This window comes from Nelumbo nucifera, chromosome 5, assembly GCF_055504915.1.
Source record: "Nelumbo nucifera cultivar China Antique chromosome 5, China Antique-T2T, whole genome shotgun sequence".
NCBI classification, from domain to species: domain Eukaryota; kingdom Viridiplantae; phylum Streptophyta; class Magnoliopsida; order Proteales; family Nelumbonaceae; genus Nelumbo; species Nelumbo nucifera.
The window spans coordinates 31,208,787-31,231,605 of NC_142653.1; the positions used below are offsets into that span (position 1 = coordinate 31,208,787).

At 38.2% G+C, this 22,819-nt stretch overlaps 1 protein-coding gene across 4 annotated transcripts in view; it reads left to right on the plus strand.

The window, feature by feature from the left end:
• LOC104600012 (Protein kinase superfamily protein) overlaps positions 1-22,819 on the plus strand; it is a 50,320-nt gene that overhangs the window by 11,952 nt on the left and 15,549 nt on the right. For all 4 annotated transcript variants that reach the window (XR_016076137.1, XM_010262805.3, XM_010262804.3 and 1 more), the window contains 14 exons: positions 3,424-3,462; positions 4,424-4,594; positions 4,698-4,850; positions 4,984-5,019; positions 6,443-6,486; positions 16,542-16,632; positions 16,718-16,759; positions 16,889-16,997; positions 18,975-19,089; positions 19,201-19,250; positions 19,394-19,472; positions 21,272-21,322; positions 21,515-21,656; positions 21,787-21,831. Coding sequence is in view for 3 of the 4 variants with exons in the window: in XM_010262805.3 (XP_010261107.1) it covers positions 3,424-3,462; positions 4,424-4,594; positions 4,698-4,850; positions 4,984-5,019; positions 6,443-6,486; positions 16,542-16,632; positions 16,718-16,759; positions 16,889-16,997; positions 18,975-19,089; positions 19,201-19,250; positions 19,394-19,472; positions 21,272-21,322; positions 21,515-21,656; positions 21,787-21,831 (1,167 nt within the window). In the remaining variant the exon portion in view is untranslated. The remainder of the gene's footprint in view (positions 1-3,423; positions 3,463-4,423; positions 4,595-4,697; positions 4,851-4,983; positions 5,020-6,442; positions 6,487-16,541; positions 16,633-16,717; positions 16,760-16,888; positions 16,998-18,974; positions 19,090-19,200; positions 19,251-19,393; positions 19,473-21,271; positions 21,323-21,514; positions 21,657-21,786; positions 21,832-22,819) is intronic.

Genomic DNA, 22,819 nt, shown 5'->3' on the forward strand with positions numbered 1-22,819 from the left:
ACAGACTCAAATAAAGCAGGAAACAAACTCTTCAAGGACCGGAAAGACAAATGACCTAATCGATTATGCCAAAGCATAACCGGACTCACAAATTGAGAAACAAAGGACTTCTTATCCACTGGCTCTTCCCAACGAGAACTCTCTCCAAGCAGATAGATCCCATTCGTCTCACGGCCAGTCCCAATCACCTTCCTCGTCTCCAGGTCCTGAAAAACACATCGGTCAGGGAAAAATGTTACTGAATAGTTCATATGTTTGGTAATACTACTGACTGAAAGCAGGTTAGTATCAAGCTTAGGTACATGCAAGACAGAAGATAAAGAGATAGTATCCGATAACTTGATGTCACCCTTGCCCGAAATGGGAACAAGAGAGCCATCAACAATGGATACTCTATCTCTGCCGGAGGACAAGTGATAAGTAGTGAACAATGATGGCAAGCTAGTCATATGGTCGGATGCACCTGAATCTATTACCCAACAGTGTTCAGTATTACCTGGAGCTGAAGCATGGTAAGCTGAGGCTCGAGTACCTGAATGTGCAAATGCAGATGTGGCAGGAGCGGATGGTGACTGAGATGGCTGAGCTGAACTCTCAACTTCCTTTTCCAACTGTATGAGGGCAGCCTGAACCACGGCTATGTAGGGATGTGCCTTTTGTGCCTGATGAGGATGCCGAATCAGTGTTCACAGCCACATGAGCATTACCCTTCTTATTTCTTAATTTTGCTGGGACCAAATGAGGATGTAGCTTCCAACAAGTATCTTTTGTGTGGTTGGGTTTCTTGCAATGTTCACATACCAGGTCCCGTTTATCTTCCTTCTTCCTGTCCCTTTCTGGATCACCCCCTGACTTAGGTTTAACAGCTGTTAGGGCTGGGGAAGGGGGCTGAGGTTGCATCATGACTTTCCTCCTGGTCTCTTCACTATGCACCAGGGAATATGCTTGAGAGAGGGTCACACTATCTCTGGTTAGTATCTGTTGCCGCACAATGTCATATTCTGAATTCAGGTCGGCCAGAAACTCAAACACCCTATTTGTCTCGACTTGCTTTCTGTGAGTCTGTGCATCTTTGGGACTCTCCCACTCAAGGGTCTCTAGATGGTCAATATCATGCCACAAGGATTTCAAAGCAGAGAAGTAGACAGAAACTGGCTTCTCTCCTTGTTTAAGACTGTTCACCTCACACTTCAGTTCATAGGCTCTGGCAACATTAAGGGGTTGGGAATAGGTTTCTTTCACAACATCCCATATCTCCTTGGCTGTCTTTGCCCACAAGTAATTTTGGTTGATATGTGGCTGCATAGAATTACACAACCATGCCATAACCAAATAGTTCTCTTGAACCCACTTGGTGTACATTGGGTCCTCCTTGGAAGGTTCTTTCACATCTCCCAAGAGGTAACTTAGTTTTCCCCTTCCCCCAATAGCCATCATGGCTGATTGGGCCCATTCCAAGTAATTTGACCCATCAAATCTCACAGTTGTAATCTAAAACCCAGTTTCAGATACGCTACCATAACTGCTGTTCCCAAAACTACTTTCTCCCTGATTTTTAAACTCCATCTTTGGTCAAGAATCAGTAGCTACAAACTGTTAGAGTCACTACACCAGAAAACAGCACTTGGACAGTCGATCACAATCAGAAAACAATATAGAATCAATGCAGGTCTGATCTGAAGCCAATCTGTAATCACGGTATATGCATGAACTAGTGCAGGTCTGATCTGAAACCAATCGGCAATCACAGTACCAAGCGGTCCATACAAGTTTCTATCCCCTAGAAACTTAGAGAGCAATCTGAGTTGCTGGAGCAGAATTAGGGTTTTAATCGTAGGTCTGAAATAAGTGCTCAACCGCACTTTCCAAACAGTCCGTACAGTTAGGACCTGTCGTAGGGTCAATGTGAAACCCTAAAACTGATCACCTCTGAGAGAAAACCCTAAAACAATCACTTTCCAAGAAGATAAAGAGGGTTCGGCCCAACAGTCAAACCCTAGATTAGAGAGAAAAACCCTAAAGCAGTTCGGTCTCTCCTTCTGGATTAGAGAGAAAAACCCTAAAGCAGTTCGACCTCTCCTTCTAGATAGGTCCAACCTATCTCGACTGATAGCAGTCTCTGGAAACTAAATAAAACTTACTCAAAGAATGCTGTTCGCTGCCTTCCAGGGTTGCCTGAACCCTAGCCTTCGCTGCTTCTTCCTGATTACCAACACTCTGCAAGCCGTGGCAAGTCCTCAACAGTTGCGAAACTCTCCTGGTAATCTCCAAGAATCAGCCGACGACTACTGCTTCATAAGCTTCCAGCCCTAGCTGGTTCTCATGTGGTCGGCTGGACTAGACACACATGAGAAGCCCTAGATAGGCTCTGATACCAAGTAGAAGATCAAGACTGCAATCAGCCTTGAACCCTAATAGATTTTAGGTTAAGAAAAGTAGAAGAAAAGTGAGAGGAAGGAGAAAAGAGAGAAGAGAAACAGGAGAACACAAGGGTTTGAAAGAAGGGACAGATTCTAACACATCTGCCGCCGCCACTCTCTTAGTATTTATAGGTTATGTTCAGTACATAGAGAAAAGGACAGATCTGCCCTTAGTACTTACATGACAAATAAAGTAAATAAAACTGAAATAACAAATTGACCCCAACTGACACTACCATGACTGAAACAAATAATTACACATACTGTCCTACGAACAGAGTGGGGACCACAGCTGTGGGGCCCACATCAGTGTTCTCTACAACTTGGGCTGTGTTTGGTTTGAAAGAAAAGATGGGGAAAGTAGGGAAAAGGTTTCCCTACCTTTCCCTCCCTTTTCTTTCAAACCAAACACAGCCTTAAGGATTGGTGTTAAAGATATATTATTTTTATTGATAACCTTGTAATTTTATTAAAATATGTAGAAAGAGTGTTTTATATACAAATAATGAGTGTAACTAGAATCCCTGAAAAAAACATTAGGCTAGGAAAGTGCGGCCCAACTCCAAGCAGATTGGTGTTAGATATGACAATACAAGGTGGGGTATGGCTATCAAGCAGATTCCTATCTGACATAAAAGGGTTCACCTCACTCACATGATGCCCTTCTTATTGTATGTTGTCAAGGTGTTGCCTAGGCAACTAGGCTCCCTTGGTTGGACACCTTGCCTGAATGCCTTGAATTATAATAACTAGGTGCATGCCTAGTTGACAAAAATTACTGTAATTGGTGGCATAATGTACCTCTTATTACCGCTACAGCTTTTGATAATTCTTTCATATCACATTACTGCCATATCGATAAAAAAATCACATTATTGCCATTTCAGGATTACTGTTTCTCCAAATAGAATCTGATTCCAAAATGCTGACTCTCTATACCTTCTCTTTACTTTCTTGATTTTATTTAGTTATTAAAATAACTTTTTATATTTTGGTTTTGCAGGCTTTTATTAAAATCGCTCAAGCTGTTTCATCTAGACCTGTAAGTTAACATTTGATGTACCTTTTAAATTTTGAATGTAAAACATTAGCATATAATCCACTTGGGTTAGGCCAGTTAAACCTTGGACTTGGATCACCCCAGTCCAAGTTATATCCTATCAGTCTATCAGAAAACAAGCTCCAAGAATTAAAGCATTATTACCTTTGACATTCTTATATCCAGTAAAGTGTGACCTCAAAAGTGGTTCAACTATGAGTCCCAAGGACTATGAAATAAACTTTTATTTGATTTTATCATATGAACCACACACACATAGAACTAGAAGAAGATGGAAGTTCCAAGAACCATAGTTGTCAAGGCAATGCCTAGCATTTTTGTACAAGGTGCTATATTATATTTTTATATTTATTATTTTCTGAAACTAAAAATAAAATAGATATTATATTCATTTTGTGGGTTTATATACTAGTTTCTTTTTATTATTTCCTTATTTGTTAAGGTTCAATCAACACACATGTTGGTGTATGTTGTCTTGAACCTTTGAAGACTCCAAAACCTAAACTGATAAGCAATGAGAAACTAAAAATTTTATCCAATATATTTTCTCAATTTTCTTTTCTTTCTTCTTTTCTTATGAATATGTTTATTTTTTATATTTTGATTTGAAGCTTTGATGAAGATTGTTGATGATTACTAATGAAAGATACTGGTTGCTATGGAATTGAGGGAATTACCCTAGGATTTAGGGTTTTGCTTAAAAAACCATTGCCTAGGTGACATCAAGGTGACAAAGTGCCTCCCTGTTGCCTAGTCTTGCCTTGGTGCCTTGAAAACAATGCAAAAATGATGAAATCCTCACGTAATGTAGCACTTTTTAGTGTTTATCAGTCAACTATTTGAGCAAAGGTTCCTCACCTAATTTGAAAGTGCAGGTTAAGAGGATAACATTTATTGTGATTATTAATCCTTCAGTATTTCTATTGTGACTTCCTTCTTGTAGGATGTGATACCACCTGCATATCTAGAGGAGCTTTCACTCTTGCAAGATCGAATAACACCATTCTCAACTGAAGTTGCTTTTGATACAATAGAACAAGAGCTTGGTTTGTCAATTGATGCGCTTTTCTCAGAGATCTCACCAGAACCTGTGGCTGCAGCATCCCTTGGTCAGGTTAGTCCTTGGTTATACTGCATAGTAGTGAAAACTTATTTTGTGTGGAGTTGTTGTTGCCATTCCAGTACTAATTCAATATCTGACTAGTTATGATTTTTAGGTTTATCAAGCTAGGCTTCGCCCTAGTGGACAGGTTGTTGCTATCAAGGTTCAAAGGCCTGGAGTTCAAGCAGCAATATCCTTGGATATTTTTATTCTGCGTTTTCTTGCAGGAGTAACTCGTAGAGTTGCCAAACTTAACACTGATCTTCAGGTGACACTGTGAAGTATAGTACTGTATTTGTATTAAACAGGTGTTAGCAATTGGTGTCTATGTTACTCAAGAATCACAAAAAATAGCTTCTTTCTTCCGTGCTGATACTGAATGAAATGAATTTGGTTTGTAGGCAGTGGTTGATGAATGGGCATCAAGTCTTTTTCGGGTATATTCTATCCTCCTTTTGCTTTATTCATGGAATTTTGGTGTTTCAATTATATACCGCAGGAAATTTTGTGCCTTTAACTAGATATGGATTTCGGAACTTCCAATTTATACTAATCAACCTAATAACAAAGTATTTTTTTTCAAGACATTGTTTGACACATTCCTATCATCCACTTTTCTTTTCTCTTTCTTTTTTCTATGTTGTTTGGTTTGATCATTCATAGTGAGGGAGTGTTTGTAGAGGATGGTGTTGATAAGTGCATCTGTTCTGCAATTGCCAAACATCAATTACATTAAAAATGGAATTTTAAAAAATAAATCTAAGACAAACAATGTTGTATGTAGCAGATATTGAACAATCAAGAAGTAGAATGCCCATTAAAATGAGTTTTAAAGAGAGAAAGATGTTGAGATGGATGGTTGGCATGATCAGCTACAATATAATTAAATATTAGTGCAAAGTATATGTATATAAATGTATTATAAGCCCCACTTTTATTTATTGTACTATTCATAGATTAGCTAATTAGAATATTATAGCAGACCAAATGGTGTATGTTGTTTGCTTGACAACCTAGTACCAACTGATGAGACTAGAGTTGGGTTAATTGCAAGGCTTTAAAGGTAAGTAGGACTAAGGACAGAATAGACATGAATATCTTGTATGCGACTTTATCAATAAATGTAGGAATTAGGGTATGGTTGAGATTGGCAATAAATAGATGCCTTAACAGCAGTCATCTTACTTGTTTTGGTTTGAGAAACCAAAGTGAAGGAGAGACTGAAGATGGTGTTGCTTGTAGAATTAGAGTGGTAATAAATGCATACTGATAAAATTGAAGGGAAAAGTTTATAATATGGTTATAACACCAGAATGTTGTATGGAGCAAAGTATTGGGCCATGAATAAACAACAGACCCATAAAATGAGTCTATAATGTATGAAGATGTTGAGATGGATGAGTTATAGGACCAGAATTAGAAATGGATGGGAACTTTGTGACCTCATAGGTGACAAAAGGAAGACAAGTTGAGGATTCTAAAAGAGCTAGGAGGAGACTTGTGGGTTGGAATATTTGAAAAGGTTTGACAAGTCATAATTCAATAAAGGATATGGCTCTTGATAAAGTGGAAATGCCATACCGTTTATTGAATTATGACTTATTAAACCTTTTGTATTCATGGATCAGGATACAAATATCTATTTTTTTTTTTGCATTTATGTCCTGCAATTTTGGGTTAGAATATTCAATTCATTCTTTTTTAATAGTGGGACCCATTTATGGTTCACATTCTAATTACTGCTACTTTTCCCATTGGTATGTTGGATGCAAAGCTTATTTATTTATTATTATTCTGATTTTTTAATAGTCATACTCTTAGAACTTCTCATTGAATACAGGTAAATCATATTGAATGCAGGAGATGGATTATAGGAAAGAGGCAAGGAATGGACTAAAGTTCAGGTAAGCACATTATTTCAAGGTGGATGTCAGTTGTATGCTTTATGGTATCATCTTTTTCTTTTAACTTGTAACCATATATGTAGCATATTAATGTAGATTGTAAAAAATGAAAACGCCCCAACACAAAGTAAAGTCTGGGCTTCCCAATGACCTGTAGATCCTCATAAAAATATACAAAATTGCTTCTATTCTAGTGATGAAATACTCAATGAAAGTAATTCCTTAAAATACCCTCTTTTGTAATACTATTTGTCAAGAGCTTATCAGTCTAGTAAACCAAAGGGAAGAGATGTTCACTCTGGATTGGATGCTGATGATGTTGCCTCTTTAATTTAAAGTGTGGTTTCTATGGTCCTCTAATTATATTTGATGCCCCTCATTTATCCCATCAAAATTATGAGCCCTTTAAGATCATCCTTAAATAGTCCATGGACCAGTTGCTAGATTCCCCCTGATCCACAGACCTGTATCAATGATAGGACTTTGTTCTTACTTGTTGAGTTGGGCCTAGTTGTTTTTATTCTTATCTTAAGTTATTTAGTTAGGAAGTTGTTGGGCTTTAGGCCCATTAGTTTATGTTTTTAAGTTGTGACTGTTCAGCTACATTAGTAGCCGCCCTACTAAGGGTATCCTTGTAATATCTCATCCTTTAAGTTAAGTATAAATTATAATGAGGGGTTGGCGGCTAGGGTTAATCTAAGAATCCTGGTTGACTTCCTACTCTTTTCTCCTCATCTTTTCTTCTCTACTGCTGAAATCTTCATCTTCTTCTTCTTTCCCTTCACAAGGAATTCAACTAAATCTGCAATTAGTGATTTCTACTTAGTATCAGAGCAGGCCGAAGGTACCTTGAGTTGTTTTCTCATGCAGCCCTAGATTGGCCGACTGTATGGTGATTTAAGAGGCTGATCGAAGATCTCATGTAAGCCCAGTTTTTGGATTTTTTGGTGGATCTGTTTGCCCTGTAGTTGGTCTAGGGTTTCTCATCAAAATCAGGAAAAACTGGAGAAAGGGGAAGAGTCATGTTTTTGTTGGACTCTTCAATTTTGACCTAGGAAGTGGCGCCCTAAGTTTTTAGGGTTCTTTGGAGTTTTCTATAAGGGGTGGTTCAAGTCCTTCCTAATTTGGAGGCTTCTAGAGTGAGCAGCTGCCTCTTCTCTCTCTTCTCCCGTTCCACAGAAAAGGAATCTTTTGTGGGAAGACAGTCTAGGACACCAGAAAGGTGTTGTTGGTTCCAAAAGTGTTTTGTTTGATCTTCTTGCATATTTCAGTTATTTTCTTTACACTTTTTGAGAAGAATGGAGGGTCATGGAGTTGAAAATAAGCCCGGGAGTGAAATGAGACCAGTGAGAGGAGGTGTTGGAGACCTTTTCGGGACTGGGACAATTACTACAGTTAGGTTGGATGGTGCAAATTACTTAGAATGGTCACAATCTGCAAAGATGGCCATTGGTGTTCGTGGGAAATTAGGGTATATCACTGGTGAAGAAGTGAAACCCGAAACTAGCAACTCTCGGTGGCTACAGAAGAATTATATGGTGATGACTTGGTTATGTAATTCCATGTTGCCCCATATAAGTAAAAATTTTTTATGGGCAAATACAACTAAGGAAATATGGGATGGGGTTGCAGAAACCTATTCACAGAGGGAGAATGTTGCTAAGGTTTATCAGTTGAGAAATCAAATTATTTCTACAAGGCAGGGAGATAGACCTGTTGCAGCCTATTTTTCAGCCCTTAAAACCCTGTGGCAGGAGATTGACAATTTAGAGACATTTGCTTGGGAAACCATTAAGGATGCATCTACCTATCACAAACATCTAGAGAAGTATAGGGTGTTTGAATTTCTTGCTGGCCTTAATCCTGAGTATGATATTGCAAGACAACATCTTCTTTCCAGGGACAGTGTTACCCTCTCCTAGGCATATGCCTTTGTGTCAGGGGAGGAGACCAGGAGAGATGTGATGATGAAAAATCCTGTTCTTGATTAGTCTGCCATGGTGAGTACTGTGAAACCTAAACAAAGTGGAGATCAGGGTGGCAGTGAAATCAAGAAGGAAGATAAAAGAGATTTGATCTATGACTATTGTAAGAAGCCTAAACACACAAGAGATACTTGCTGGAAGCTTCATCCACATCTTGTGCCAACTAGACTGAAAAATAAGAAGGGAAATGCTCACATGGCAGTTATTGGTGACATTCCGGCCCCTCCTACTAAAGCTGCTATGGAGTCTGTTGCAGCTGTTGCAGTAAGGACCGAACTTGAGAGGTATGGGCAACTTCTGAACCAGCGGGATATAGCCAGTTCCAGTTCAGCAGCAAGCGGACAACAAGGTACAGGTGGTACTGGTGGAGTCCACTCTACTTCCTTTGCTCACACAAGTAGTTCACATGTCACTGCAAATTATGTTTCTACTTCAGTTAAGGAGGGACGTCCTTGGATTATAGATTTTGGAGCCTCAAAGCACATGACCCATAGCTCTACTATTTTTTCCTCTTACCAGCTCTGTTCTGGTAGAGATAGGGTCTCCACAACTGATGGATCCCATGTTCCCATTGCTGGGAAGGGATCTGTCAAGATTAGAGATTCTATTTCTCTTCCCTTTGCTTTTCATGTTCCCAAATTGAGCACTAATTTGTTATTTGTTAGTAGTTTGATTAAGAACCTGAACTGCTCAGTAATTTTTTCTCCTGGTCATTGTATTTTGCAGGATTTGGATTCAAAGAGGACGATTGGGAGTGGTCGTGAAGTGAATGGGATCTACCTTTTGGATGTGCTTCCTCCTCATCAGAGTCGTCATGTCAGCAGGGATAGTGAGTCAGGGTCTGTGGGTCAAATTATGCTTTGGCATAATCGTTTGAGCCATTTACCTTTTTCTTCTTTGAGTCTTTTGTTTCCAAAACTTTTTGAGTCTGTTAGTTTGTCAAGTCTGGAGTGTGAAGGTTGTCAATTTGGAAAGCATTGTAGACATTCATTTAAACCTAGTAATAAAAGGTGTTCTTCTTCTTTTGATGTTATTTATTCTGATGTATGGGGACCTTACCATGTTCCTTCTATGGGAGGCTATCGATATTTTCTCTTATTTGTGGATGATTTCTCATGATACTCTTGGATTTACCTGATGAGATCCCGTGATGAAGTTTGGTGAGGCAATTTCATCAGATGGTGCTAACACAGTTTGAAACAAGAACAAAGGTGTTCAGATCAGACAATGTTAGGGAATATTTTGAAAAACACCTTGCCTCATGTCTGTTAGAATATGGTGTGGTCCATCGAAACAGTTGTCCCTACAGTCCACAACAGAATGGTGTCGTAGAAAGGAAGAACAGACACATTGTTGAGATTGCAAGAAGCATGATGATCACATCTACAGTTCCAGTTCGGTTTTGGGGTGACGCGGTTCTCATAGTAGTATATTTGATTAATAGGGTGCCCTCTCGTATACTTGGATTCAGCACCCCATTCAGTCTCCTTTTTCCTGAGGGGGAGATGTTTCATATTCCTCTTAGGGTGTTTGGGTGTGTCTGCTTTGCACATATCCTTGGTCCTCACCGCTCGAAGCTTGATCCCAAGGCAAAGAAGTGTGTCTTCCTTAGATATGCAGAAAATCAGAAAGGGTACTGCTGCTATGATTCAGTCTCTGGGAGCCGGTATGTTACCATGGATGTCACATTTTTTGAATCCACACACTTCTTCTCAAAGAATCCTTCTCAGGGGGAGTGTTTTGGGGAAGTGAGTCAGCAGTCTATTCCTCTCCCAGTTCCAGTCCCTGTGTCTACTCCTGTGCTTGACCCTCTTGTGTCACCTACCTTACCACCTCCTTTGCGTCCTGCTTCTCAGCATTACTTACGACAGAGACTTCACAAGGAGGTTGATTCCACTGCAGTAGAACTCACATCACTTCCTGTTGGTTCCTTGGAGATTCCAGATTCAGCTGACATGGATTTAGGTATTCCTCTTGATCCCGCTATTGTTTCAGTTCCCATTGATTCTACTAACCCTGTTACAGATAACCTCGATCTTTCTATTGCTCTCAGAAAATGGAAGAGAAAGTGTACTGCTCATTGTATTTCACAGTACTTATCCTACAATGGACTTTCTCCTTCCTACCGTGCTTTTCTTTCCTCTCTTGACTCTGTGTCTATACCCAAGGGTGTTAGTGAGGCTCTCTCCAAACTTGAGTGGAAGACAACTATGTAGGAAGAGATGGAAGCTTTGATTAAGAATCAAACATGGGACATTGTGGATCTACCAGAGGGCAAGGAGACAGTTGGATGCAGATGGGTTTACACAGTAAAATATAAGGCAGATGGAAGTATAGAAAGGTACAAGGCAAGACTTGTTGCAAAAGGGTACACACAGACCTATGGCATTGATTACTTAGAGACCTTTGCACTAGTTGCAAAGATGACCTTTGTTCGGATACTTCTTTCTCTTGTTGCCTCATACTCTTGGCCCTTGTTTCAATTTGATGTGAAGAATGCTTTCCTAAATGGTATCTGCAAGAGGAAGTGTATATGGATCTTCCTGTTGGCTTCTACAGTGATGCTGAAAAGGGAAAGGCATGTGGGCTTAAGAAGTCACTTTATGGCTTGAAACAATCTCCCAGAGCATGGTTTGACAGGTTCAAAAAGGCCTTGATTGCTTTTGGCTACACTCAGAGTCAATCCGACATACCTTGTTTGTGAAGCGAAGGGGATCTTTGGTGTCAGTCCTAATTGTTTATGTGGATGATATTGTTGTCACGGAGAATGACCTAAGTGAGATTGATTGTCTAAAAAGGAATCTACATAAAGAATTTGAAATAAAGGATCTTGGAGAACTGAGATACTTCTTAGGCATTGAAGTTGCAAGATCAAAACATGGAATTTTTATCTCTCAAAGGAAGTATGTCTTGGATCTTCTTCAAGAAACAAGAAAGCTTGGAACGAAGGCAATCAGTACCCCTATTGATCAGAACCATAGAATCAATGCATCAAAAGGTGAGCCAGTAAAGGACATTGGGAGATATCAAAGACTTGTGTATGACAAGACCAGACATTTCCTATGCAGTAAGTGTGTTAAGTCAATACATGCATGCTCCATGAGTCCAGCATTGGGAGGCAGTTGACAGGATTCTTGCTTATCTGAAGGGACACCCGGGCAGAGGCATATTGTTTACGGATCATGGACAGTTGAAACTAGAGGCTTATACAGATACAGATTGTGCAGGATGCCTTGATGACAAGAGATCAACTTCAGGAGTGTGCACCCTTGTTGGGGGTAACCTTGTCTCGTGGAAGAGTAAGAAACAAACAGTGGTGGCAAGATCAAGTGCTGAAGTTGAATACAGGGCCATGACACGTGGAGTTTTAGAACTTCTTTGGATCCATTCCCTATTAGAAGAAATTGGTGTACAGGCAGAAGAACCTATGATGTTGTACTGTGATAACCAGGCAACAATTAACATTACCCATAACCTAGTCCGCCATGACCGAACTAAGCACATTGAAGTGGATAGACATTTTATCAGAGAAAGAGTGACTTTTGGAGAAGTTTGTCTTCCATACATTGCTTCTGATCTACAACTCGCTGATGTTCTCACAAAAGGTGTTGCATAGAACAAGCTAGAGCATGATCTACGCAAGTTGGGAATGTATGACATTTACTCCCAACTTGAGGGGGAGTGTTGAGTTGGGCCTAGTTGTTTTTATTCTTATTTTAAGTTATTTAGTTAGGAAGTTGTTGGGCTTTAGGCCATTAGTTTATGTTTTTAAGTTGTGACTGTTCAGCTACATTAGTAGCCGCCCTACTAAGGGCATCCTTGTAATATCTCATCCTTTAAGTTAAGTATAAATTATAATGAGGGGTTGGCGGCTAGGGTTAATCTAAGAATCCTGGTTGACTTCCTACTCTTTTCTCCTCCTCTTTTCTTCTCTACTGCTGAAACCTTCATCTTCCTCTTCTTTCCCTTCACAAGGAATTCAACTAAATCTGCAATCAGTGGTTTCTACTTTACTGAATCCCCTGACCACAGTCCTGAGTTTGCTAGAATGATTAGCCTGTTGCTGTTTCTGTAATACCCCTCTTAATTCTTAAAGGCCTCATATTTCCTAGAGAAGGCACACATTGTCAAACCTGTTCTCTATAGTGAATTGCAAAATTGCATGCATTTGTTATTCTGAAGGCATTTGTAGTCCTCTAGGTTGTGCCACAGTAATGCTATCCTTAGTTCCATTCTACATATGTAGACAAATATGTGAACACCCACCTAGGAATGACATAATATAATTAAGCTTAATATCTCTAACCTACACAAACTCTTTTTTTAGTCTTAAGTCACCTTTAAACCCATCCTAATCCTCCTATACTCATCCTTTGGTCGTTCAAGTCTCACTTCATTTGGTATCAGAGCAAGCAATCCTACATCAATTTGGTATTAGAGTAGGTGGTTTCTGTTGTAATGTGTAGTGGCCTCTGGCCTAGTAGGGGCATTTCTACCCTTTCCTCTTGTATTTCTTATGAGCTGTCGCCCTAAGTATAAATACTAACTTAGGCGCTACCAGCTATAGTATTCAGAATACATTCTTCTCTTTTCTCTCTTCTCTCTTCTCTGTCGAACTACATGGTATCAAAGCATCCCTGATCTGGGCACAAGCTTCTCTTCTCGGACCGTGATTTCTTTCCTTTTCTAGAAATCTGTTTTTTTCTCAGATTGTGGTTTCTTCTTCTGGGCGCAACCTTCAGCCCCTGATTTTTTCTTTCTTCTCTCTTGGTTGTTGTACCAAGGAGAAGGGTGTGGTGGCAGCCGAATGCACCAAAACTTGATTTTCTGAGGGTTTTTCTATGTGCTGTGGGTCGTGGAAGACAGGTATGTACTGTTACATTCATACGTAAACATTTGACCACTGTGAATGTCACAGTTTTGAGGATTGTAGGGACTGGTGGTCTCCTCCTGTAAACCGAGGTGTTTCAACTAAGAGTTATCACCTACAGTACTGTTATACATTCTTTGGAGGCTCCTATTTGTTTTAGACAAAAGACCCTCTATATCAGATTCGGTTTTTGAAAAAACAGCAGTAGATTTTCTGTGAAAATGGCTACTGAGGATTCAGCAACCTCCAGTATTACTTCCTAGCAAGGAAACTTAAATGGGGGGATGGACGGCATGAATTTCTCTATGTCTATTACCCCCTTTGATTGTCTGAACTATCTGGAATGGTCCAAAGGCATCAAACTTTATGTTACAGCTAGGGAGAAGGATGGTTATATAAGTGGAAAAATAAAAGAGCCAAAGTCTGGTATTGCTGAACATGATCAATGGGATCAAGAAAACAGCATGGTTATGTCATGGCTATTAGGCTCCATGTTACCTCATGTAAGGAAAAATTTCATATGGGCTGACAGCCTGTGAAATTTGGGAACGAGCCAAGGCAACCTATTCTGAACAGAGGCACTTTTCTAAGATTTATCAACTTCAAGCAGAATCATCTACATGTAAGCAAGGGGACCGTAGCCTATCTACGTACTACTCAGCCCTTACATCTGTCTGGAAGGAACTGGACTATTATCAGACAATTGACTAGAGGAATGATGAAGATGCATAGGACTATAAAAAACTTGTCTCCCAACAGCGGGTTTTTGCTTTCTTGCATGGGCTGAATCCGGCTTATGAGCCTCTACGGGTGCAGATTTTGGGAAGTAGGGAACTTCCTTCAGTTCAGGAAGTATATGCTCTAGTCCAATCTAAAGAGAGTAGAAAAAATCTCATGAATGTTTCTGAGGGGGAGTAACCTGTTGCCCTAGTTGCAAGAGGGGGTAACACAGGAATGAAAAAGGGAGAACCAAGGAAAGGTGAAGATAAAGACAAACTGTGGTGTACTCACTGCCTCCTCTTTCCTCTATTCCTGACTCCTCTCCATTTCGTGTCTTCTTGAGGCGCCGTAAGGGACAGCTGAATTCAAAGGCTATGGAGCAACTTGAGACTATACATCCAGCACCATCTGACTCCTTGAAGGAAAATCCAGGTACCCTTGTTCCTTTTGATATTATTGAACCTATTGCTATTGATGACTCTACTAATGATCTTGATGTCCCAATTGCTCATAGAAAAGGGGTTTGATCATGTACTACTCCTTTTGCTCAGTTCTTGTCCTATGAAAACATTTCATGCCTTTTTAACTACCATTGATTGTGCCTCCATTCCCAAAAGTGTTGCAGAAGCCTTATCTATACCTGAATGGACAGAGGCAATGAAGGAAGAAATTAGTGCTCTTCACAAAAACAAGACCTGGGAGTTGGTGAATCTTCCTGAAGGCAAAGAGCTAGTGGGATGCAAGTGGGTTTTCATAGTAAAACATAGAGCAGATGGGTCAGTTGAGAGGTATAAAGCCAGGTTAGTTGCAAAAGGGTATACTCAGGTGTATGGGGTTGACTACGTTGAGACTTTTGCCCCAGTTGCTAAAATGAACACTATTCGGATTATACTATCCTTGGATGTTAATTTTGATTGGGAGCTCCACCAACTGGACATCAAAAATGCATTCTTAAATGGTGATCTGGAAGAAGTGTACATGATTCAGCCTCCTGGGTTTGTAGCACAAGGGTGTGAAGAGAAAGTCTGCAAATTAAAAAAATCTTTATATGGTTTGAAATAATCCCCAAGGGCCTGGCTCAGTAGATTTCACTTGGCCCTTCAACAAATTGGGTTCAAGCAGTGCCAATCTGACCATACTCTATTTGTCAAGAGAAACCATAAGAATGTTGTTGTATTAATTGTCTATGTTGATGACATTGTGATTACGGGGAATTGGGACTCTGAGATTAAAAAGGTCAAAGAATCCCTTGCTATGCAGTTTGAGGTGAAAGATTTGGGACAACTACGTTATTTCCTTGGTATTGAGGTTGCTCGCTAAAAAAAGGGCATCTTCATTTCCCAAAGGAAGTATGTCCTAGATCTCTTGCAGGACACAGGAAAGTTAGGAGCAAAGCCTGTAGATTCTCCTAATGAGGAAAACCATTGGCTTGGTGATTGTATTGGAGAACCCGTGATAGATGTCAAGAAATTTCAAAGGCTGGTAGGAAGACTTCTCTACCAATCAATGACTCGGCCAAATATAGCTTATGTTGTTGGTGTACTTAGTCAGTTTATGCATGCACCAACATCCTCTTATTTGAGGCAGCTGAGAGGTCTCAGGTATTTGAAGCAGTATCCAGGAATTGGGTTACTTTTCAAGAAACATGATTGTATGAAAGTGGAAGTCTACATAGATGCAGATTGGGTTGGGGCAGTTGATGACAGGAAATCAACTAGTGGATATTGTACCTTTATTGGTGGAAACTTGGTTACTTTGGAGAAGCAAAAAACAAAGTGTTGTGGCCAGATCTAGTGTTGAGGCCGAGTTTAGAGCCATGGCGCATGGAGTTGCTGAAGTACTATGGGTAAAGAATTTGATTGGAGAGTTGGGTCTTTTTATTGATGGCCCAATGTCTCTCTACTGTGACAACAAGACAGCCATTAATGTTGCTGCCAATCCAGTTTTTCATGACAGGACCAAGCATCTTGAAGTTGACAAGCACTTCATAAGGGAGAAACTTGAAAAGGGGGAAGTCTGTACTTCTTACATCAGTTCCAAGGAACAACTAGCGGATGTTCTTACAAAGGGTCTTCACTATCTACGGCATAATGAACTATGTGACAAGTCGGGCATGATTGACATATTTGCTCCAACTTGAGGGGGAGTGTTGTAATGTGTAGCGGCCTGTGGCCTAGTAGGGGCATTTCTGCCCTTTCCTCTTGTACTTCTTATGAGCTGTCGCCCTAAGTATAAATACTAACTTAGGCGCCACCAGCTATAGTATTCAGAATACATTCTTCTCTCTTCTCTCTTCTCTGTCGAATTACAGTTTCTGTATGAATTAGTATCAGATCTATTGATCCTACATAAATTTATATTTTGCTTTGGATTTTATTGGAATCAAATTTATTTGGAATTTTAATTTTAAAAAGTTTTTATTGGTGGATGATCTAACAATTGGCAACTTTCTTTATTCTCCTGTTCCTATGGTCAACCAGACAGCTTTATGGAGGTCTAAAGGACGTTTTTGTTCCACAAATGTATGCAGAGAAAACTACCCGTCGAGTCCTTCTAATGGAATGGGTTGAGGTACATTCTGGTCCATCATCTTTTCCTTTACCTCATCAATACAAAGGTGTTCTTTGCTGATTTGCTCTACCTCTTGTTTTTATAGGGGCAGAAATTGTCTGAAGTCAAGGATCTTTATTTGGTGGAGGTCAAATTATTTAATTTAATATCATTTTGTTTCTAATGAAAATTTTAAGGAAATAGTTAATCTTATTATGTCCTTGGAGTATTTGCAAAGTTCTTTTTAAGTTGATTTCTGCCTTTTGACATTTGACAGGTAGGAGTCTATTGCTCATTTAACCAACTTCTAGAATATGGTTTCTACCATGCAGATCCTCATCCTGGAAATCTTCTACGTACATTCGATGGAAAACTAGCATACTTGGGTATTTATTTTTCTTTGTTCTAATTGATATTTACATAGTGCAGTTCTAAGCACCACGGGTTCATTTTTCTCTTAACACCGTTCTTGAATGACTCATTCTACTAAATTATGGTTATACAGATATGGCTCTCTTTGGATCCATTTTTTACTTCTATTTTGTTGTTTCAGTATTCTGCTTCCTTTATTACACTATCCACATGACCCTAATCATATTATTAATCCATAATTCACCTAAAGCTCTAGCTGACCTCTTCTTCTTATTGCCTATACTATGCCCTTCTGGTATGCCACTGAATTATCCAGCTAGATTTAATTTTTTTTCTGATTAACCTACAAGGACTGAAGTGAGAACAACCTGCTGCCCTAATGTCAGCCCTTTATCATTGCCCCCGTGCTGACAGCACTTAAAACACTGTAAAGTTCACCCTGCAGCTACTCTATTTATTCCTATGGTGATTCCTGATCTTTCATAGATGTTCTGCTTCTGCATCAGAAAAATCACAGTCAGCACATGGTACATCATCCTCCATAGAATTCATCAGACCATAATCATAAGCAGCATCATCAAGTTGCTATGTTTTTCATCTTCTTCGAACTCATATTTTCTTTCATCTTCAATCAAGTTGTTAGATGATTCTACAAATGGGAAATTGGTTGCTTTTTATGTGTTTGTGGCATATATTTTAAGGACTGAAAAATGTTGGGCATGAAGCCCCTTCTACTGTTTATATTGCTGTAGTTTTGCACAAATTAACTTCAAGTAGGTATTAGGTTCCATACTAGAATTTTGCTTGCTGCCACTATGACCACAAGCTGTTTCATGCCCCTTTGATGGGGCTTGTGAGCTGCACATGTGCCATGGGAAGGACTGAAAAGTTTACAAGAAAATACTTAAAGGACATGTTTGGGAGACTTAAGTTAAAAATAAGTGCTTAAAACAAGTACTTATTCAAATAAGCACTTATTTGCATTTGGCACCCAACTTTTCAAGTGCTTATTTTTTTAAAATAAGCACTTATTTTATATTGGGTGTTTGGTAGTCTTTTTCTCTAATAAGCACTTAAATAAGCATTTGTGACTATTTTGTTCTTCATTTTCTTTCAAAACTTCAAAACATACCCTTTGAAAGAACTTTTATTAAATTACTTTTATAAAAACACTTTTGTGAAAGTACTTTTATAAAAACACTTTTATGAAAGCACTTTTATAAAAGCACTTTTATAAAAGAACTTTTATGAAAACACTTATAAAAGCACTTTTATGAAAGTATCTTTACGAAAGCACTTTTATGAAAGCACTATTATGAAAGTATTTTTATGAAAGCACTTTATATAAGTACTTTTACAAAAGTAATAGTGTTTTCACAAAAGTGCTTTCGTAAAAATACTTTCATAAAAGTGCTTTTATAAAAGTGCTTTCATAAAAGTACTTTCTTAAAAGTGCTTTCATAAAAGTACTTTTATAAAAATCAACTAGGAATAATTTTATAAGTGGTATTTTAAAATTCAACTAGGGATAATTGTGGAAGAAAAAAAAATTGAACAAGTGCTTATTGTATAAGCACTTAAAGAAATCTGGAAATTTGGGCTTAAAAAATAAGCCCTTATTTTTAAAATAAGAACTTATTTCGGGCTTATTTCCCAAATACCAATAAGTGCTTAATGGCCCAAATAAGCACTTATTTTTAAGCACCCCCAAACATGGCCAAAAAATAACCAATTTCTCTCGATGCATCTGAAAATACATAAGCAGCTCATGACACTAGCACTCTTGGAATTCATTGACCATTGTATTGCTATATTAAGTCTGTTCATACCATATCTAGGCTGCCTATTCACAACAGTTAACATATCAATAAACTCTGTTCTTAATCTTATTAAGTCCAAAGGAGAATGCTTACTTTTTGTGGATAAATAATGTGCACTTCATTCGTTGAAGAAAGAACATAAATTAATTTTTAGTTTCTTTTTATACCCAGATTTTGGTATGGTGGGTGAGTTTAAACAAGAACTCCGAGATGGATTTATTGAAGCTTGTCTCCATCTTGTAAACCGAGATTTTGATGCTTTGGCTAAGGACTTTGTCACACTTGGGTATTCTAATTACCCCGTACTTCTGTATACTGCTGTGGGATTTGAATTAATTGAGTAATTAATCAACATTACCTGGAGGTCTGTGTTAATTGTGTCAAAAATTCTTTACAGGCTTCTTCCTCCAACTGCACAGAAGGATGCTGTAACAAAGGCATTAACAGGTTTCATCTTTATACATATCCTACTTGAACATGTACCTTGCTATGCTTTCATAAGTAAACTAAGAAGTCATTCCATTTAAAGATTCATGGATTTTGAGTTGCAACTTTACGGGGTAATAAAGCTGATATGAGCTTTTTTCCAGATGTCTTTCAAAGTGCTGTGGCAAAAGGAGTCCGCAATATAAGCTTTGGAGATCTTTTAGGAAATCTAGGAAGTACTATGTATGTCAATTTGATTCTTGATATAATTGTGGCATGACATAATATTTTTTCAGGATACACTTTTTTGTAGCCTATATTTCTTCTGCTAAGTATGAACAATCCAAGGTTTGCAAGTTTGATCTTGAGTGAAATTTGTATGCTACAAACATGAGAAATTCCATGGGATTTTGTAGGTAATTTCAGAATAATTTTCAACTTGATGAAGCATTACAAAGAATGAAATCATGTAGTAGAATTAACTAATGAAACATAGTACAAAAATAACGACATATAACAAGAATGGATAGATTAAGAAAAGTATAACTTTTGTAAACATACAAAATGTAATTTTGGTCAAAATATTTCTCATTTCCACCAATGTTTCTTAGGTTTATAATTAAATCCAGTTTTTAGTATTGTTCTTGTGATATTTCCCTAAATATCAACATACGGGTTATTTTTTGGAAGTATTATGAGCATCTTGTCCAAATTATGTAATTTTGGAAATCTTGTTGGTAGATATTTCAGGTCTCTACTCAACTCAACTCAACTCAGCCTTAATCCCAACTATTTGGAGTTGACCTAAAATCGGAAATTTGTGCAAAATACCAGAAAGTTTGGAGATATTGCAAACCGTGAAGACATTTTTTGGTGAATTGGACTTTGTAATATAGTTTGTGTTTTCAAGAATGCAATTTGGTAAAGTATTTAGAACTGAAATCAATTGCTAACATAAAAACTAGAACAAAAACACATTTGATCTATATGATACACTCTGTAATCTGTATGGTGTTGTCATGCTGGTTGTCTGAAGTGCTGTCAGTGTTGTCAATAACTCCCATGCTTTGAATGTATTGTCAGGATCAGTAAATCAACTTGAAGATTATTATGCTTTGGGATCCCTGAGTGTTCACATTGAACCGTCAGTCATTTCAATCGGCACTTCTTATGAATCTTTAATTTAAAATAATCAGTAATGGCTATGCCTTTTGTGACATAACTAATACACAGCCTTCTTTTATTTCTGTTCACTGGGGGTTTTGAAGGTCACACTATGATACTGCAACTATGCAACAATAGGCCACCATATTCATGAGTAGAAACTCAAATGACTTAGCACTTGGTGCTCCACAATGTAATTTAAGCCTTTTCAATTAATAAAGTAACCAGTTACCAAAAGTAGATGACTTACCTTCTCACATACCTACTTATTAGAGGAGTTGGTAATGGTCTTCCTTCTCTGCCTGTTAGATGATTTTAGGGGTAGATAAGACTTTCTCTATTTAATTCATGAGCTGATGATCCCCATGTATATATTCTTTTGAGGGGTAAGGTTTTTATGCCCACTTCCCATAGGTTATTTCTTCTTATTTACTTAATAAAATCTACGGTGGCCACCCCTCCACTGGGAGTAAATTTTGGGGAAAAAAAACAAAACCATTTACCAAAAAAATAATCATATGACTTAGCATGGAACTGAGAGCTTGCATTAGACTGCCTTGATAGCAACACAATTTTATTGCTTTCCACTTAAAAAAAAGGCTTAATCACCTAACGTTTTTTGGTTTTCTTATTTATTTTCAAGAATAAAGAAAAAAGGTTTACAGGGTAACAACTAAAAAAAATTGAGCTCCAGGTCAGTGATAGGATGTTCTCAAATGTTTGGCACTGATTTTGTTTTTTTGAACACGTCTTCTTAAATAGTTGCATTCCTATCTATTGTTTTGCTCTCTGTCATTCTTTAAGTTCCCAAGTTTTATCATTTGGTGTCTTTTTGTGCTTACATTGCCAGTGATTGTGTATAATATTTGGTTTGGCAGGTACAAGTTCAAATTTCGGATACCTTCATACTTTTCTCTTGTTATTAGAAGGTAACAATGTGATACTGAAGAAGAACTCCATAACATGTATACCGTTCTATGGTGTATGCTAGTTATTTCTCATTAAAGTTTGAGATGTTCTATGTTTCTCAGAATTGTTTGCAAACACTGCACTCACTTATGGATATTATTAATGTCTATTCTCAAGGCAAGTGTCTTGATTCTTTTCCTTGGTGTCCCCAGCCTTGCTGTTTTGGAGGGTATTGCAATCAGCCTAAATCCAGATTACAAAGTTCTCAGTAGTACATACCCATGGATTGCAAGAAAAGTCCTCACTGACAGTTCACCTCAACTCAAGTCCACTTTGCGGACTCTTCTATATAAGGTGCACATCTTACAAAGTTACATTCTTTTCACAGTATTATGGTTTTCACTCTCAAATTTTCTAATTTCTACAATACTGTACTAATCTTGTGGTCTTAGATCCTTACTTGTATTCTTGGATTCTGTGTTAGGATGGGATGTTCAGAATTGATCGTCTAGAGTCTTTGTTAACCGAGGTAAGATTTTTCTTTTCTCTCTTTTTTTTCCTATTCTTTCCATTTCTCTTGCACACATACATACACACTTGATATCAAATTCAGTGCAAGTATTGTCTAAAGCCAAGTAATCCAATTTGACAATATATCTGGGGCATCTCAATCCTTTGTCAAATAATAGTTACCAGAGTGAGAAGCACAAATGAAAAGGGAAAGGACCAAAATAAGGGTTGCAGAAATTTAGTGTAGTTTGTTCCAGTGGTGATGTGTAACTGATAGTGGGGGAGTAGCATTGGACTAGTTCCATTATTTTTGTAAAAACTGAAAGTTCTTCTGTATCTATTCTTTTTTACATAGTATGAACAAATTTCAAGAGTTATTGATTAATATAAAAGCAATGCTCACAGAACCCTCAGGGGTGGGAAGACAATTAATAGACAGTGCCTTTGCTACATATCACTTGTAGACAGAACTGAAATCTGACATTAAGTGGAATATAGTAGGAAGAAAAATAGTGGCAGTGAGGAAGAGCAAGAGATAATGGATGCTAGCCACCTGATTGGTTGGCACCACAGGTTAGAGTGGTAACCACTTACCACCTGATATATCACTTTTATGATACTGGTCGATTGGTTATAAGTTTTTCTGGTATCATTTCTTTCCGGTATCATAGTTGAACTCTTTTGTTAAAAACGAATAACCCCATGAGGCTTAAGCCTTATGCCTCTAGGCTAACACCTCACACATTGTTAAGTCCTTAATTTTGCTGGACTGGGAGCAGGTTATTAAACTACTCCCAATCACAACTTAAAAAAAAAAAAGAAACAAAAGGGCCTTTTTTCCAGATTGATCTTTTAAGCCCAGTCCTATGGGTGGGCTGAAATAATTTCTTAAGGAAGAGAAGGGCTGGCAGTCTATTTTAGTGAACAGCAGGCCCTAAGTTAATTGAGTTTATTTGTGATGCAGTAAGCATTTAATAAGCCTTCAGTCGAGCCCATTAATGGGACAA